This window comes from Mastigoproctus giganteus, unplaced genomic scaffold (genome assembly GCF_048544385.1).
Source record: "Mastigoproctus giganteus isolate SK-2022 unplaced genomic scaffold, ASM4854438v1 scaffold_15, whole genome shotgun sequence".
NCBI classification, from domain to species: Eukaryota; Metazoa; Arthropoda; class Arachnida; order Uropygi; family Thelyphonidae; genus Mastigoproctus; species Mastigoproctus giganteus.
This window is the reverse complement of record NW_028328292.1, coordinates 7,607,018-7,624,662: the sequence shown is the minus strand read 5'-3', so window position 1 is coordinate 7,624,662 and position 17,645 is coordinate 7,607,018. Positions and strand designations below refer to the sequence as shown.

At 34.6% G+C, this 17,645-nt stretch overlaps 1 protein-coding gene across 1 annotated transcript in view; it reads right to left on the bottom strand.

The window, feature by feature from the left end:
* LOC150074936 (HEAT repeat-containing protein 6) overlaps positions 1 to 17,645 on the bottom strand; it is a 314,697-nt gene that overhangs the window by 125,291 nt on the left and 171,761 nt on the right. The window contains exons 12-14 of the mRNA XM_090389386.1: positions 16,853 to 16,982; positions 10,682 to 10,781; positions 7,169 to 7,490 (exon numbers count right to left, since the gene is read on the bottom strand). Of these exons, the coding sequence (XP_090245512.1) occupies positions 7,169 to 7,490; positions 10,682 to 10,781; positions 16,853 to 16,982 (552 nt within the window). The remainder of the gene's footprint in view (positions 1 to 7,168; positions 7,491 to 10,681; positions 10,782 to 16,852; positions 16,983 to 17,645) is intronic.

Here is a 17,645-nt window from a genome sequence, read left to right as displayed (position 1 = left end):
AACTTTACACTCGGTGTTAAGCAGTCAGGATGGTATTCCTCCGATTTTCGTCTTCTGACATATTGCTTCCTATCTGAGCCATGCAGGTTGAATTTCGATTCATCAGAAAAGATGATCATGTCCCATTGCTCTTTTGTCCATGAAATGTGCATTTTAGCCCAAGTAAGTCACTTCTTCCTCATTTGTTGGGTCAACAAAGGCTTCTTCTTGGGCCGATAGGCATGCAGACCACATTCCGAAAGTGTCTTTGGATAGTTCATGCACTTGTTTCAACACTAGTGGCCATCTCAAAGTCCAGTTTTAGATCAGGAGCACCAGCATGGTGATTACGAAGTCATAGCTGTTTCAAATATTGATCTTGGGAAGACGTAGTCATGTGAAGAGAAGACCTGATCCAGGTTTTCTCTTGGGAAGACGTTGTCATGTGAAGAGAAGACCTGATCCAGGTTTTCTCTTCACATCACCAGTTTCACGCTTTAATTTCGGCACCTGCAATATTGTTGACTGGTGGTAGCCTATTTTATCAGCTTTATCACATGTAGAAAGCCCTTCCTGGGACAGAGCAACAGCTACACTTTTTTTGCCATGCTTACACCTCCGCAAAACAGGATACTAATGAGCATGTATACCCTTCCAACGCCGTATTTATAGAAACAGCTGATGCAATACCTTGCAATTACTCTCTGATGCAATAGAAGCATTATCTGATGTAATACCTTTGCTTTGCGACAAACAAAATGACCGTAATCAAACAATATCTAATAAATTTCACTACAGATGTTACTTTTTTTAAGATGATGCAGATTTTTTTTCTGCCACTGTATATCTCATATTAAAAAATATTGGGCAATCACAACACACATACTGGAGACAGTATTTAAAACCTGCAACCTTTATTTCTTAGGCAAGTACATTGCCCACTGGACCAATCCAGCAGTATGAATTACCATTGAATGAATTAATGAAATAATGAATTGTTAATGGACACTTTCATTCTGTAGACATTACAGGAATCACAGCTGCTGCATTATCTAATAAAAATAATGAATTATTACTAATGAATGAATTAATGAAATAATGAATTACCAATGAATTAATTAATGAAATAATGAATTACTGATGAAACCAGAATTTTCAAAAATCTGGCGCATGCTGGGTCCCAAGGACACCAGATTTATGAGGTTCTACTGAGTATATGTGCATTCACTCTGCTGCATGACTACTCCAAAAACACTTCCATAGGAACTGTTCTTTTGAATTAGCATCTATGATTCCACCTCTTTCTTCCAAAACAGTCCAAACATGTGAATCAAGAATTCAACATTGATTCACAGTTAAATTCAAAACTTGTAAAATTAACGGTTCCCAATTTTTCCACTTTACTTCTGTTTTCTGATAGCACTTTCATATATATTTCCTGAAAACTGCAGTCTCTAGAAATCCTTCCTCATCACCTGCCCCCATCCATCCCCTCCAATAATTTGTATAATTCTTCCTTAAATTTATCAAACTACCCACTTCTACAATAAAAGATGGAAGCTTGTTCCAACAATCAACTACCCATTGGCTCAAGGCAAATTTCTGTACATCAATTGTGCAATCATCCTTTCTGAAATTAAATTTGTGCCCCCTTATGCGTGTTGTCTGTGCTAGGTAAGGATGTTATCAACATTTAGCTTACTCAGTCCATTCAGAGCCTTAAATACCTCACTCAGATCTTGCATGTGCATAGTTTCCAGACACTACAATTTGCAAAATTGAAATCTTTCTTGGAAATGGGTGTAGTCAAGAGTATCCTTGACTATACCCATTCCATGAGAACCGCATCCATTCTAAAATCAGGCTTCCATACCTATATGCAATAATCAAGATATGGCTTTACCACTGCCTTGTACAGCGGAAATAATTATCACCTTATCACTGTTGACAAAATTCTTGTATATCATTAACAAAACCCTTAAGTGCTCTAGCAACCTATCTGCACTGCTCAGAGAACTTCATGGTGGAATATAAATTTCCCCTAGGCATTTTCATCCTTCACTGCCTTGAGTATCCAAATGGTATGTTATGCTGATATTGTTACTCAAATGAAGTACCTTGCATTTATCAAAGTTAAACCTCAACTGCCAGCTGATCTATATCCAGGTCTTGTTGGAGTAGCATACCCTGATTACTGTAATTACCGTATTTCCCCATGTATAAGACGCACCTTTTTTCGAAAAATTTGGGGTCTAAAAACTGGGTGCATCTTATACAGTGGTTGTAGATTTTTTTTAATTGCGTTTCCCGCTTTTTCGTACTTGTTGTTTTGCACTTGTTACCAGTATATTAGGTTACGTTTTGCCACGTTCTGCCCAGAAATGGCTCAGAAAAGATTTTCGTACAGTGCTGAATTCAAGTTAAAAGTGATCGAGTTTGCAAAAGTGAATGGAAATCGTGCTGCCGAATGTAAGTTTGGTCCTCCTCCAACTGAGAAAACAATCCGAGACTGGCTATGGGAAGAAGAAACCCTACTGAAAATGCCACGGCAGAAGAAGGCCATTAGAGGCAAGTCAGCAAAATGGCCTGATTTAGAGAGGGAATTGAAGATATGGATTGAGGAGCAAAGGGCAACTGGAATTCCTGTGTCCACAAAGATGGTTCAAGCATGAAGCAAGAAGAATTGCTGATGAAAAAGAAGTTACTGATTTCAAAGGAGGACACAATTGGTATTTCAGGTTCATGAAATGGAATGGACTAAGCATGCGCACACGCACCAGACTTGCCTAAAAGATGCCTGAAAGCTATGAGCAGAAGGTCCTTGAATTTCATCATTTTGTCATTCAATGTCGGAAGACACATCAGTTTGAGTTGGGACAGATTGCAAATATGGATGAAGTCCCCCTTCAATTTGATGTCCCAAGTAACAGAACTGTTGATAAGAAGGGGATGAAAACTGTAACTGTGAAGACAAGTGGACATGAAAAGAGCCATTATACAGTTGTTCTAGCTTGTTGTGCCAACGGAACCAAGCTGCCTCCTATGCTGATTTTCAAATGCAAAACAATGCCAAAAGAAGACATTCCTCGAGGAGTGATTGTCCACGTTCATGACAAGGATTGGATGGATCAGGTGGGATGAAGATCTGGTTTGAGAAAGTTTGGAGCAGGAGACCAGGTGGGCTCTTACGCAAACCTGCCCTATTGGTGCTTGATCAGTTCAGGGCACACATAACAAAAAATACAAAGAAGATTGATGCAGAGCAAAAAACAAAACTTGCCATCATACTTGGAAGCTTGATATCCCAGCTCCAACCACTTGATGTCAGCATTAACAAACCCTTCAAAGCTGCCACGAATGGAACCAATGGATGAAGTCTTCTGGGGACAATTTGACACCAGCAGGAAGAGTGAAGAAACCAACTATAGGAGAAGTTTGTACCTGGGTGAAAAGACCCTGGGATAATATCAAGATTGAGATCGTTGTCAAGTCATTTAAGAAGTGTGGAATTTCAAATGCCATAGATGGAACTGAGGACGAGGCAATATATGAAGACACAGATGAGGACAAGCTAATGGATTGGAGTTTTGACAGTGATGAGTTGTATGAATTTTATGATGAATAAAACTTGAGTTCAATAACTTTATGTAATAAATTTTTTTTTCAAATTTCAGGCCCTGAAATTAAGGTGCGTCTTATAATGGGGAAATACGGTAACTACTCTTCCAACATTTGTATCATCTGCAAACTTAGGCATTAATCCTGATAAGCCTTCATCAATATCATTAATAAATACTGAAAACAACAATAGGCTCAGCACTAAGTCCTGGGGCACTCCACTCTATTTTCTCCCACTCAACCATCCCTTTATCCATAGCAGTGACTTGCCTTTAATGCCACACCGCTCTAATTTGTACAACAGTCTTTTCATGTGGAACAGTATCAAAGGGTTTTCTGAACTTTAAGTATATGTGGTCAAAATCATTTTTTGCATCCAGTAAGAAACTGTTCTTTGTTACCTGCATCATAATATCCGATCAGATTAGAGGGGAGGTTTATAAGATCACCACTTAACAAATCCATGCTGTGATTGCAGTTTAATTGCATTCCTGAATAGATGGTTCTGCGTTACTTCTTTAAACAGTGACTCTATTAATTTCCCTGTAACAGAAGTCAAGCTTATGGGTCTGTAATTACTCACTTCATGCTTTGATCCCTCTATGAAGTGGTTACACATTTGCACAACTCCAGTCCATAGGTCCTCCTATAATTCAAGAATGTCCTCATAATTATGGATAAGGGTTTGCTGACTTCTTTTGCGCCTCTCTCAATATAATTGGATAGATCCCATCTGCCCCAGGTTCTTTACTTACATTTAGCTTCAGTAAGTCCTCAGATCTCTTATTCTTAATATCATTAGTACCTGCGTGTACAACAATCATCTTTTGTACCCTTGAAAGGTGACAACTGCTCTAGAATGTCATCAATTTTTGACCCTGGAGACATACCATGACCCATTCCACCTATCATATTTCCTGTTTCTCTGACAATAGATTCTCAGATAATATCTACTTCCTGATTCCAATGCAGGGTGTGCAATATACATATAATTATATGTATATGAAAAAAGACATTGGGCTTCTTGAAAGAATTCAAACACAGGCAACTTGTATGGTGAGACCGGCAAAAGGGTGGCTGTATGAGGAAAGACTTTATGTGGGCTACAGAGCTTGGCAACTTAGAGGGGAGGTTTACAACAAAGACACCTTAGAGGGGAGGTTTATAAGGCTCTGAGAGGAGTCAGTAAAATGAATGAAGGCAGAATTTCACTGTTATAAAGAATTCCAGAACTAGGGGCCATAAATTCAAATTACAGGGAAAGAGGTTTAGACGAGATTATAGGAAGTTCTTTCAGCCGGTGAGTTGTTGACTACTGGAAAAAATTGTCTTTGCAGGTAATTGAGGTTGGCAGTTTGAAGAAATTCAAAGGTCAACTGGATAGTTACTTATGCAAAGAGGGAAGTGCATAATGTGTATTTTCTTATCTGCTTTTTTTTTTTTTTTTGCCAACTCAGCAAAAGCTTGTAGTGTTCCTTGCACTATACGGCTAAAACTAATACAAATACTAATTCCTGCATACATTACATATTTTATAAAACAGGAAATAAGAATAATGTTAAATAGCTGCTGGACCACTAACAAACAGTTTTCAAACAGTTTCCCAGGCTATAAATTGAGCAAATATAGCCTGTGATCTCTATTTAATCAATAATTATTAGCTTTTAGCTAAGTGGACAACATGACTTAAAGGCAGGAAAAACTTTATATCATTCACTATCAGTCAGGCTCACATGCTTGATAACTGGTTAAGTACCTATTTGAATTTACACTGGCCACAACCATTAAATTTAAAAATCCACCTTATTCTGCCTCCTCTTTTTTTCCTGTGCTTTTTTTTTATTATAATGTATCTGGCAAGCCAGAAATGTCAAAATGTCACTAGGTTGCATACAGATGTTGGAAATTTTTATATACTACTAGAGAAATAGTTTATTATGGTAACTGCAGTATTTTTATTATATTCCTCTAAAGAAGTCATTCATGGAAAAGAAAAGAATTTTCTCGATCTGTCCAAATATATATCTAGGATTTCAGAAGTTATTAGACATACTGAAGGCAAACTTTACATATGGTTATGTTCACCATAAACTGAAACATGTTCTTAAATATTGCATGCCAATATTTCTTAAAAAATTAAGAAATATTTGGTAAGCAATATTTAAGAAAAAATTTTCTTAAGAAAGTTTAAGAAAACTTTTTCTTAATTATGTAAATATTTCTTGCCGAAAACTGAGTTTGAATTACAGTAAACCCTCGATTTAATGGACTAACAGGAGACTGTTAATGCCGAAAGTCTGTTAAATCAAATGTAACCTGGGGGGGGGGGGGGGGGGGCATTTTTATTGTTCTTAATGTAAAAAAAAAAAACTTTAATATAATATAAAATTATTAAATTATAATAAAGAATATGTAATATTCTGTTGTAAATATAAAATGTTGCAATTTGGCCTTTGATTTACAGATATCAGAAACAGTTTGTTTTTTCACGCCGTAAATTTCACAAAAATGTGCTACTGAGACGCCTTGTTCTAATTTTTCAATTAGCTCTGATTTCTGTGCCATATTTAAGTTCACATGCTTTCTTTTAACTCCTCCATCACTTGATTCCATTTTAAATTGTAAGGATCGCAAAATTATTTAATAAATAAAGTCACAATTCAGAAATCACAGAAACACTGTATACAACCTGATTGCACAATAGCGTGAGGTAGACTGAGACCGAAACAAAGCGAGTTGGTAGACCTGCAGTTTAGTGTCCCAAGTCACATTCAGCTCGCAAGTCACTGACTGCTCTTATCTGTTATCTGTAATCTGGGAAAACAGCTATTTGAACACGTTTTCAGAAAGAATAAAAAACAATTTCTTGACTACAATTTCCTGAATTTGATTATAAAAATAAAAGTAGGTAATTATCAAAACAATAATGGAAATAGGTAATTATTATTAATTTTTAATTAATAATAACACAAGTTTTGTATAACCTAAAAAAAATAATATGGTCAAGATTAATATGTACATTACTGTATTATTATTTGTCTGGTCCTTTAAATCCGAAATCCATTATATTGGGGTCCGATTTACTGTATATCCTTTGATATACAGTAAATCGAGGGTTTACTGTATATCAAAGGATAAAGAACTTATAATTCTCTGAAGTGGGTGGGTGTATTTAATAAATTTTATATTTTTTTGCCTTATTTTCTAAAACTGATTAATTTTTTTAGCCCACATTATTTATTAACTGTCTGACACTAAAATATGCATATGAAAATTTCAGTCAAATTAACAAAATAGTAAACAACAAGAAACTCTTTAATAACAGCTGATCCTCAATGATTAATTGTTATTAAAGAAAATATGAAAGAAGATAAAACCATCATGAGCTATTAAAAACTAAGTGGTAAATACCATATTACAATTTGATCCAGATATGCAGAGCACTATGTTATGTCCACAAGAATGATAGCAAAACTGCAATGCACAAATGAAATTTTAAAGTGCTTAAGGGCAAAATAAATTAAAGAAAGCCTTCAAGTAGTTAATGAATGGCTATTAAATCACTACACACCTTACTGTGTAGAAGTATTTTCCAATAAATAATCCAAGAAACTGAAGTGATTCGAGACGTACAGGTAGAGGAGGTGGCATTTTTGTCATAATGTTGTTCCAGCATACATTTATTAACCATGGAAATTTACCTATTCCCACTGACTGAGAACTGCTTTCTTGCAAAGTATTCAAGTCTTTATTACAAGTCAGAGTAGCTATTGCAGATCCCACATTATCTATAACAAATTTATCAAGAATTAAATTCTTTGCATCCTCTGGGATCAACTGAACACTTACAACAGATCCTAATAATGTAAGGCAGGCCACTTGAACTTGATAATCTAAAAAATTAAAATAAAAAACAGAAATTAGTTACTAAAAAAATTTGCTGCCAGAGAAAGAAAGAAATTTAAGTCAGTTAACTAATTTCATTTAATAATACATTTTTGGAATTGGCTCATCATGTCAGGATATAGCATTAGTGCTTTTGTTGAAAAATTGTGCTGGAAAGATGATTTTTCTAGCACACAATTTTTCAGATTATCTCATTTTTCAAATTAAAGCTTCTAGACACAGATCAACTTTAACACTAGTTAAGAATGTTAAACTAGTTGGCCTAAATCTGAGAAGCTGCATCATATTACTTTATAGTTTACCAGCATTTCGCCTAGCACAATAATTTAACTTCCAGAAGTTTAACATGGTCTGTGTTTGACATTATTTAATGTTAAAGTGTGAATGTGTTTTCATCATATTTTAGTGAAATTTAATCGGTATTCATTAAACTTTATTAATTCTGTAATATTTTAAATAGTGAAGGTTATTTCTCGAACATGATTTCTGTGCTAATTTCTCAATCAATGTTTTTTTTTTTATCAGAGGAAAATTTTGTGTGTATCAGAACAAAGTTCTTAATCTTACTATTGTTAATTTCCACATCCTAAGTTAGTAATGTATTATCACTATCTTTACTTCTGAAATGCATTGCTTATGCAGGACTGAAAGAGTTCCAATTAAGACATTACAAGAAAAGAGGTAAGAGAAATAAACATCAAGAGATCTCTTCTGCAATAAGAAATTTTTTCAACAATAAATGTTTACTCTGATATAATAAAAGACTTTTATATATAAAAGTCTTTTATTATATCATAAATAAAAGTCTTATTATATATCATTTTATTATAAAAGTCTTTTATAATAAAATATTTTAATAAAAATACTAAATGATAAAACTATTAACAGTTTTTAATGAAACATTATTCTTAAAAAAAAACTGAATATCCTCAAATATATTTTATCAGATAATATTTTCAATTTTATCTTGGATGTGGAAACTTGACAGTATTAAAAAAATAAAACGGCTTTATATTGCATCTTTTTATAACTATAAATGTAACTTACAACTCACAAAAGGAGGGAAAAGGAGGAAACCTGACAATTTTATACAGAAATTCTATAGTGTATAAAACTGCAATTTATAAAGAAATGCAGCTCACTCATATAATGTTTCTTCCTTTATTTCTTTTTAAGATCTTTAAGTACAAGAATGGAGATCAAAAGATATCCATTTTGGAAAGTTACATTAGAAATCAAAGTAATGAAATCACTAGAGAAGAATTTTCAGAGAAATATGGCAATATGTGTACTCCTCCAAACAAGTCTACTATCAAACACTCGTATGACAATGTTAAGGAAACTTGGAGGGGTTCAGATGCATATATAAGTGGAAGACCAAAAGACTTCTGGAAGAGAAACTCATGGACATTCATGCTGTGGCGGGGGGATTTTGTTTAGTTTGGTCTGACCTAATTAATAAAAGAAATCTGTTTTGCAAAGATGGAATTCATTTGAATAAAGAAGGTGTAAGGGTTTTTGCAATTGTCATTAAGGACACCTTTAGACAGTGGTTTCAATTGTGGTGCTGCAACAACATCCCAGGGGTGCCACATAATTTGGGTTTAAGTTACTTAAACCTATTTTTTTTTTAAATTTAAGTATTTATTTCATTATAAAAAGATACATCCTTATAATTATATTATAATAATAACTATCATATAACATTTTTTTAAAAATATTATATATATACAAAGAGAGAATCGGATCTAACAGGCAGGTAGGGGTGCCACAAAATAAAATAAATTACTTAAAGGTGCCATTATTAAAAAAAGGTTGAAAACCACTGCCTTAAGAGCTCAAGAAAACTGCTAATGAAGGGTGGTTAGGGGTCATTGGAATGATGCAAAGTTAGTCATACAAATTTACAGATAGCCAAAATTGCACTTTCATCCTCCCTGAGAGTACTTGTGACTAACCTGTAATTAACTTATTCACAGAAAGAAACATTGAAATATGTGCAAAATCAACAGTAAATCACATACCACTGGGAAAAAAATTAAGAAATTATAAAGGATGCATAAGGGTTGTAAAAAGCCAAAAGATACAAAATTTAATTTGTCTATATAGTAAAGCTAGGAGTACTGTAAATAAATTAAAGAATTTAAGCTTTTGATTAGATCAACTAATTGATGACACGACTAAAGAAGGTGTGGATGATGCCCCTACGGTGACTATAGCATGTTTAGGAGGGACAGGAAGGGTCAAATAAGGGGGGTCATGCTTCTTATCGAAAGCATGACCCCCACCTTCTAAACAAATTGATAAGACTGTACCCAGAGTCAGATCAAGTTCAGATGGATGTTGGACCTGTGTGATACAAGATGACTTGGGTAAAGGGAAGATGACAGCCAAGGTACATTACAGACCAAATGATTTTGGGGATTATGACAAAATTCTTGATAGGCAACTCCAACCTGCCTCTTATAGATTGGAATTGTGAACTGACAATAAACCATGAGGAAACATATTTTTGAGCCTTCTGGATGATTGCTATTTATTTCAACATGTCAGAGAATGTAAAATGAGTCCTAATATCTTCAACTTGGTTCTCGCCAATGAATGAAACTGCATTCAAAATTTGACAGTGCAGGAACCAATATGTCATAAAATGGGTAGTGTCCAAAGAGATTTCTAATTTCAAATTATTACCTCCACCTGAAACCGGCTAGCCAAGCTGGCAGGAGTTGAACCATAAATCTTTCCATTTAGCAGGAACACATCATTATCATTAATTACAAAGGAAGAATCTAAAAAGAGAACTATTACTCAGACCTACAGTGGCTGTGTTCTTTATCCTGCACTTTTACTGAATTATATATCTGATTTCATCTTTATAAACCATGCAACTATATCTTACTTTACAACTTGGAAAGATACTGTCAATGCTTTCATTTTTAATCATGATTTGAAGATGTAAAGATAATTTGAACACTTGTATAATAACATTAATTTAAAATCTATAATTTAAAAACAGAAATAAAAGCTATCTACAAATATACAAAAAATTATGCAAAAAAATTATTAAAGTGATAAACTTAGCAACATATGAAAGTTCAGGTACTGATACAGATTAATTTATACAGATGCAAAAAAAAAAAAAGAAAAAAGAAAAAATTTCTATGTAAATTTACCTTACCTTTGTGGTTAAGAAGAGGATATATGTGAGTGATAAGTCTTGTCAGCAATTCTGGTCTCAACCTTTGATAAGGAACATTTTCAACCAGTATAGAACAACACTACACATATAAAAGAAACAATCAGTGTTAATCAGGAAATCAATTTTTAAGGGTTTTTTTAATTAAATGCAAAAACAATTAATGGGGAGGGGAGATAACTTGTTTAAATGTACAATTCCTTGTATTCATATATTATGCGCGCGCACGCACGCACACACACACACACACGCACACGCACACACACGCACACGCACACACACGCACACACACACACACACACACACAGAGAGTATAATGAAAAGTATATATGATGAATTGCATAATGTCCATATGTGAGGTGTGTACAACTGATTCATCCAAATTAGTCAAGTGTGCTATAATGCAGTTTCTGATCAAAGAAACAATACATCATTAGCAGATGCTGGGCAAAAGATCAATAATAACAATCTTCACATATTGTTTCAAGAAATACACATTAACTTTGAAGTAAATTAAAAATTTTTTTATTACAATTCCTTCCACCCAATAATAATAATACAGTGGTGCCTCGCAATTCGACTATAATCCGTAGCCGAATTAGAGTCGAATTGCGAATTTGTCAAATTGCGGTCAATATCTTCCATATAAGTTTATGGAAAATTGATTAATTTGTTGTCGGAGAGAAATACACAGTATTATTGACTTTACTATATTCTACCATATAACAAACGAAATTACAAAATACATAATGAGTACATACATTTCATTGAGCCTTAGATGTTGGAAGGATGTTTTATTTATCTTCTTCTACCCTTTCTCTTCTCCTCTTGGCTTGAATGGGGATGAGGAATTGATCAAGGGTGGACTGTCTCTCCCTCTTTTTCAAGATAGCCTTGAAGTGATGCATAGTAGTGTTGTTAAACAAGTCTGTCATTCTAGTTACAACAGCAGTGTTGGGGTGCCATTTTAAACAAGCAGACTGCACCTTCTCCCAATGGAATAAAATTTCTTTAATGGCAGCTGTTGGCATCGGCCCTTTTTCCCTGTCTTCTTCAAGTGAAATTTCCTTTTCTCTCTCTTTTGCTTCCTGTTCGCTGAGTGTTTTGAGTTCTTCCACGGTTGGTTCGTCATCGTGATCTTCCACAAGCTCTTCCACATCAGCCTCATCAACTTCTCCTATGTCGAGGTTCTCTGCCGTCAAAATGATTTCTCGCATGGCCGCAGTTGCTTCTGATTCTTCATCAGCTTGGACTGCATTGTTGTCATCCCGAAAAAAGGAAGGAACGAGTTTCTTCCATTATGCACGAAGGGTCCTCTGTGTCACTCCCTCCCAGGCAGTTTTAATAAAGGAAATGGCGTGAAGAATATTGAACTCAGTCTTCCAGAACTCCTTCAGTGTCTTATCAGAAGAATGAGTCACGTCAAAAAGCTGTGAAAACAAAGCCTTGGTGTAAAGTTTTTTAAAACAAGCAATTACTTCTTGATCCATGGGTTGGATCAGTGATGTGGTGTTTGAGGCAAAAACTGGACTCTGATGAAATCAAAGTCAAATTCAAGAATGTTTGCCAAGTCTTGGGGGTGGGCACTAGCATTGTCAAGAATCAGCAGTGCTTTCAAAGGTAAATTGTTGTCAATGAGGAATTTTTTTATGCTCAGGGCAAACTCCTCAAAAATCCAATCTTTGAAGACTTTCTGGTCTACCCAGGCTTTTGCATTGGATCTCCACATCACTGGCAGTTTGGACTTGATGATTTTCTTCCCAAAGCAGCGAGGATTTTTAGAGTGGTAAACGAGAAGTGGCTGTACTTTAAAGTCTCCGCTTGCATTTGCTGCCAATAACAAGGTAAGCCTATCTTTCATAGGCTTATGTCCTGGGAACGTCACTTCTTCTTGCGTGATGTATGTTCGATTGGTAAGTGCTTCCAAAATAACCCAGTTTCATCCCTGTTAAAAATTTGCTGCGGCAAGTAACCTTCCTTCATGATTAAATCTTCAAATTTTTTCACAAACTCTTCTGCAGCCTTTTTATCTGCACTGGCTGCTTCCCCATGTCTGAGAACGCTATGGATACTTGTTCTACCTTTGAATCTGTGAAACCACCCATGACTTGCCTTGAATTCATCAGTTTGATCTGAGATACGTCCTGGAATTTTCTTCTGCAATTCTTCAAAAATTAACCTAGCCTTCTCACAGATCATTGCCTGAGTTACTGGATCTCCTTTCATCGGTCTTTCTCTAATCTAGGTAAGAAGCAGCTTTTCCATTTCTTCATTGATTAAAGATCTGTTTCTGTCAGAAATTTTCATTGCTCCAGCGAACACCCTAGCACCTATAATCTTGTCTCTTTGTTGCCAAAAAGTTGCCACGGTTGACCTAGGGACGCCATACTCTTGAGCTATATCTGTAATTGATCTACCTTTCTGCACTTTTTCTATGCTCAACCAAGTGTGTTTCTTTTCTGAATTATTCTGCTGTTCACTTCTCTTTGGACCCATTATCAAATTTCACTCAAAAAATAAATAACTGCCAAAGCACAAAATTTTTTACTTTATGAGAAATGCAGAATTATAAATTAGCACAAACAACTAGAGCAAACGTGAACTCAGACTATGATTATTAACGAGATAATGTTGTCTCATAACTGAGGAAGAACTGACGGTATACCTGTAGCTATCTTTGAGGGCGGCTAACGCAGCTGAACGATTGAGGGATCTATTCCCTCTTTATCTATCATTGGTTAAATGTTACTCTCGCTCTTTAATACCATTGGTTAAAATGTATGAAGCAGCCGTCACTATTTAGTGCTATTTAGTAATGTTAAACGCAGTTATGTAGTCCAGCAAAGAATTCTATCATGCAATATCATGTAGCGTTTTCGCTGGCCTGAGAAATCCAACTGTCGAATAGCGGTACGTCGAATTGCGAGGCATAACCTGTACTTGGCAGTAAACATACAATTTTTCTATTCAGACTGATGACAAAAAAGTTTGTGCACCCCTGGTTTATGCTAACCATGTTTAGGATCCGTGTGGAAATATGGCCAGAATGGTTTTATTAAAAAATCTCACATAGCAGAGATACAGTAGAAATATTTAAATCAAGCAAAACTGGGACTTAACCCTTGTTAGGTTTTTTTAAATATAATGCAGTACAACTCTGCTGGTAGTAAAGTGTACAGATTATCAACCATTGTAGAAAGATAACATTAAGAAATGTTCTAGCAAAGCTACCTTACTATTATGACATACAGCCAATCCCCAATTTACGTAAGGGTTGCGTTCCGCGGAACTCTACATAAGTCGGAATTTCCCTAAATGCTTATGCAGCACTCGCAAATTTGATTGAATTTGATTGAAGCAAAAAATAAACGTTCGACGAACATGTAAATAGAATTAAATTTTTTTATCTCATGCACAGAAAAAAGCACAATGCTGTGGAAGTTGAAGGCTGTGGAGATTTAGAAGGGGTTTTTTTGAACACATCACAAAATCTCCCTGCAGCTGTAGAATCGACATTGGCGACTTCACTGCATACTTTAATGTTTTGGAAACCAGCACGATGCTTGAACCTATTAAACCACCCGTTGCTTGCTTTGAACTTGGCTTTGGGTTTGCGTTACTTATCCTTAATATCTTCATAAATACTTCTTGCTTTTGCTTGAATGGCCATTGGACTCAGGAGCACTTGCTTCTGAATCTGATTTTCCATCCATATTATTAATAGCTTTTCCATCTTCGACGTAGCACCTGAACACTGTTTTGTGATCACTGTTCATCTTAAATGCGCTGATCCTTTAACATGTTCTTTTATATGTGCATTGTCCCTTAAAATAGTATTCACTGTTGAAGCAGCGAGACCTAATTCCGTGCAATAGATGACAAAACTTTGTCCTGCTTTGTACTTAATTAATCATCTTCATTTCTAAATCAATTTTGTTTTGATTCCTAGCACTGCCAGCACTTGCACTTTCTGTTGGTCCCTTTCTCTTCACCATTGTAATAAGAAAATATGAATGAAGAGAAGATTCTGAAAATTTATTTATGTTTTTTATATGATTGAAGATTTCAGTGAAAGGGAACTCATTTCACCATAACACTGTAATAACCTAAAAATCCACAGAATTTCCAGTTATCGGTATTATCGCAAATGCAAGCAGATCGAGTTTATTACCTGTTTAGTTACTACCCGATGCTAACAGGAAAAACCCAATAAAATGGAAAGTGCAAATTGTTTTTATTGTTTTATGGTAGCGACCTCCAGAAATGTGTTTTAGAAAAATATCACAAAGGCATTCAAAATTGTTTCTTATAATGGAACATATGATAACGATGAAAGTCTGGTGCAATTTTCATTATAAAAATGACTTTTTAGATAGATAAATAGCTTAGTTATATAGTGAAAATTTCAACTTCCGAGGTCTTGGAACAAATTACCAAAAAAAAAAAAAAAAACAATGTGTTATTGGGTTCACATTACGATATTTTCACAATACCTCCATTTATTTCTATGGGATGCAAATTATGTTCTCACAATTTTTTTAAGTTTACACTGGCCGGTAAAAACTTACGTAAAGTTGAATTTCCGTAAGTCGAGTATTACATAAGCCGGGGAGTATCTGTAATGTTTTTCTTTTTTTTCAGGCAGAAGTAATAAAATTTTGTTTCATTGAAAATAACAAGTATATAACGAGCATTTAATAAGCAAGTTCTGCTATAATTATTTATTTTGTAATATGTATCATATTGTAATGACATTTTTTTAATGCATTTCACTGTAATGAAAATTTTATTATAACAAATATACCAATGAGAGACATACATTACAGAGTTCAATTCACGTCAGGAAACATGCTATTTCAAGAAATTATGGCAAAGTTCTTGGTGGTGATATATAATTTATAATAACCTAACAGCACTTAAAGCGCAAGATGACTGAGCAACTTCTAGGTTATTATGATTATTTGTCATTGTTTTAGCAGCATTTTCGATAAGTGTCAAATTAAAAAAAAAGGATTTTTGGATTTTTGAATGCCGGTTTTATTTTACTATATATCCAAATAAACATTTTGATAAATGTTTATTTGGATATACACCACCCAATATCATAACTACCAATGCAAATAGTGGAGTCATTCTTAACATTCATGGACTCTAGGATGGTGGCAGAAGGTTTCTATGGAGTATAAATCTTGCTATACAATGTTTTGTTTTGATAAATATGCTTTAGTGTAAAGAATGCCTGGAGAGTACGTGCTGTTAGAGTGCATTGTCTCGTTGAAGTTTGTTGGAGGTGGCTGATGGTGTGGGGCTGTTTAAGCTGGTTCAGACGTGATCCATTTTGTGGTAGTAGCCAAAACCATGAAGTCCATGACCTACTTAGGTGTTCTTGACAATTAGATGGTATCTACACTGTGGCATTACCTCAAAAATGGACCCTGTTGGTATCAGCATAACAACACTCCAGGTCTGTTCACATACAGGACTGGTGTGTGAACAGTGATGTGTAAAAGTTGGACCCCAATCACACTAAACACAAGTGGAATGAATTGGAGCACCTGATTAAGGTGCAGTTGAAACAGCGTTCTTTCAGACAGGCTCTGCCAGATGGAGCAGAATTTTGGTTGTAGGTTAGTTTCATTGAAATTCTTCTTCTTTTGCCATTCTTAGCATCTGCTTACCTGTTAATGTAACACAAATCTGGCAATTAAATTTCAACAAATTTCTGAAAAAAATCATGGGTCATTTAATGCTCCTAAGTATCAAGGGACTCAAACCTTTCATCTTACATTTTTCATCATCATATTCCTCACCATTCTTCATTCAGTCATATTCCTCACCATTCTTGATTCAGTCATATTCCATGTCTTCTACTGTATAACCAACTGAAGACAATAAATGAAAGTCATTCATTATGACCTGTGGTTCTTATAGCCTTTTAATTTTCATCAGATTGATGATTAAATGGAGAAATATACACTTTCCTAATGGGGATTTCATCATTTTGTTTTTCTATTTTAACTTTCTCTTTTTGAATCGAAACTTCAAATACATCAAACTAAATAGATCTGAGAGGCGTGTTTTGTTAGATATAAAAAAGCTCTTGCTATTTTGTCAATTATATTGAGTTTATAAATACACAAATTGTTATAATACCTTAAGTATCTGTGTCAACAATGCAGAAGAACTTTCAGCTACAAGTGCTAGCAATAAACAACGATGGAGTTCTCGAATGGTTGCTGCTAAAGTTGTTGATAGAGGAGTAAAGGCAGCATGACTTGATGTACTATAAAACAAAAATCATTAAATCAAATTATATGATACAGACATGAATTTAAAAATAAATTTTTATCTCATTAGATTTATTTAGATGCATATTTAATATTAAGTTCTTATTTCATAAATTTAACTTACATTTTTGCTGCAAGTCCTATGGTAGTTGACATACAAACTTTAAGAAAAAAAAATATCAAGCAAAGGAACCACTAGCAGCCAGTTACGACAGTGCACTTATGTGGGATTTATACTGACACAATATAATAGCGTAGCTTAATTTAATTTATTATGATACTCACCTTTTTATAATCTGCATTGATGTTGGAATAAATTGGATGATAATTTTAAATTTAAGTTAGCATGAATAAGTTAGGATTTAAAAACAGAATTAAAATGTGCACAAGGAAGTAGAAGTGCACGTCTTCGTCCTTGGTTGTCAATGTTAAAATTTGAAACAATTTTAGTTATACGGTTGGAAACAGAAGGACAATAGCCATAACAAGTGGCTTTCGTTTTACACGTCTTCAGTTGGCAATGGTAGAATGAGAGTAAATGCGTGTTTACTCTCATTCTACCATTGCCAACTGAAGACGTGTAAAACGAAAGCCACTTGTTATGGCTATTGTCCTTCTGTTTCCAACCATATAACTAAAATCGTTTCAAATTTTAACAT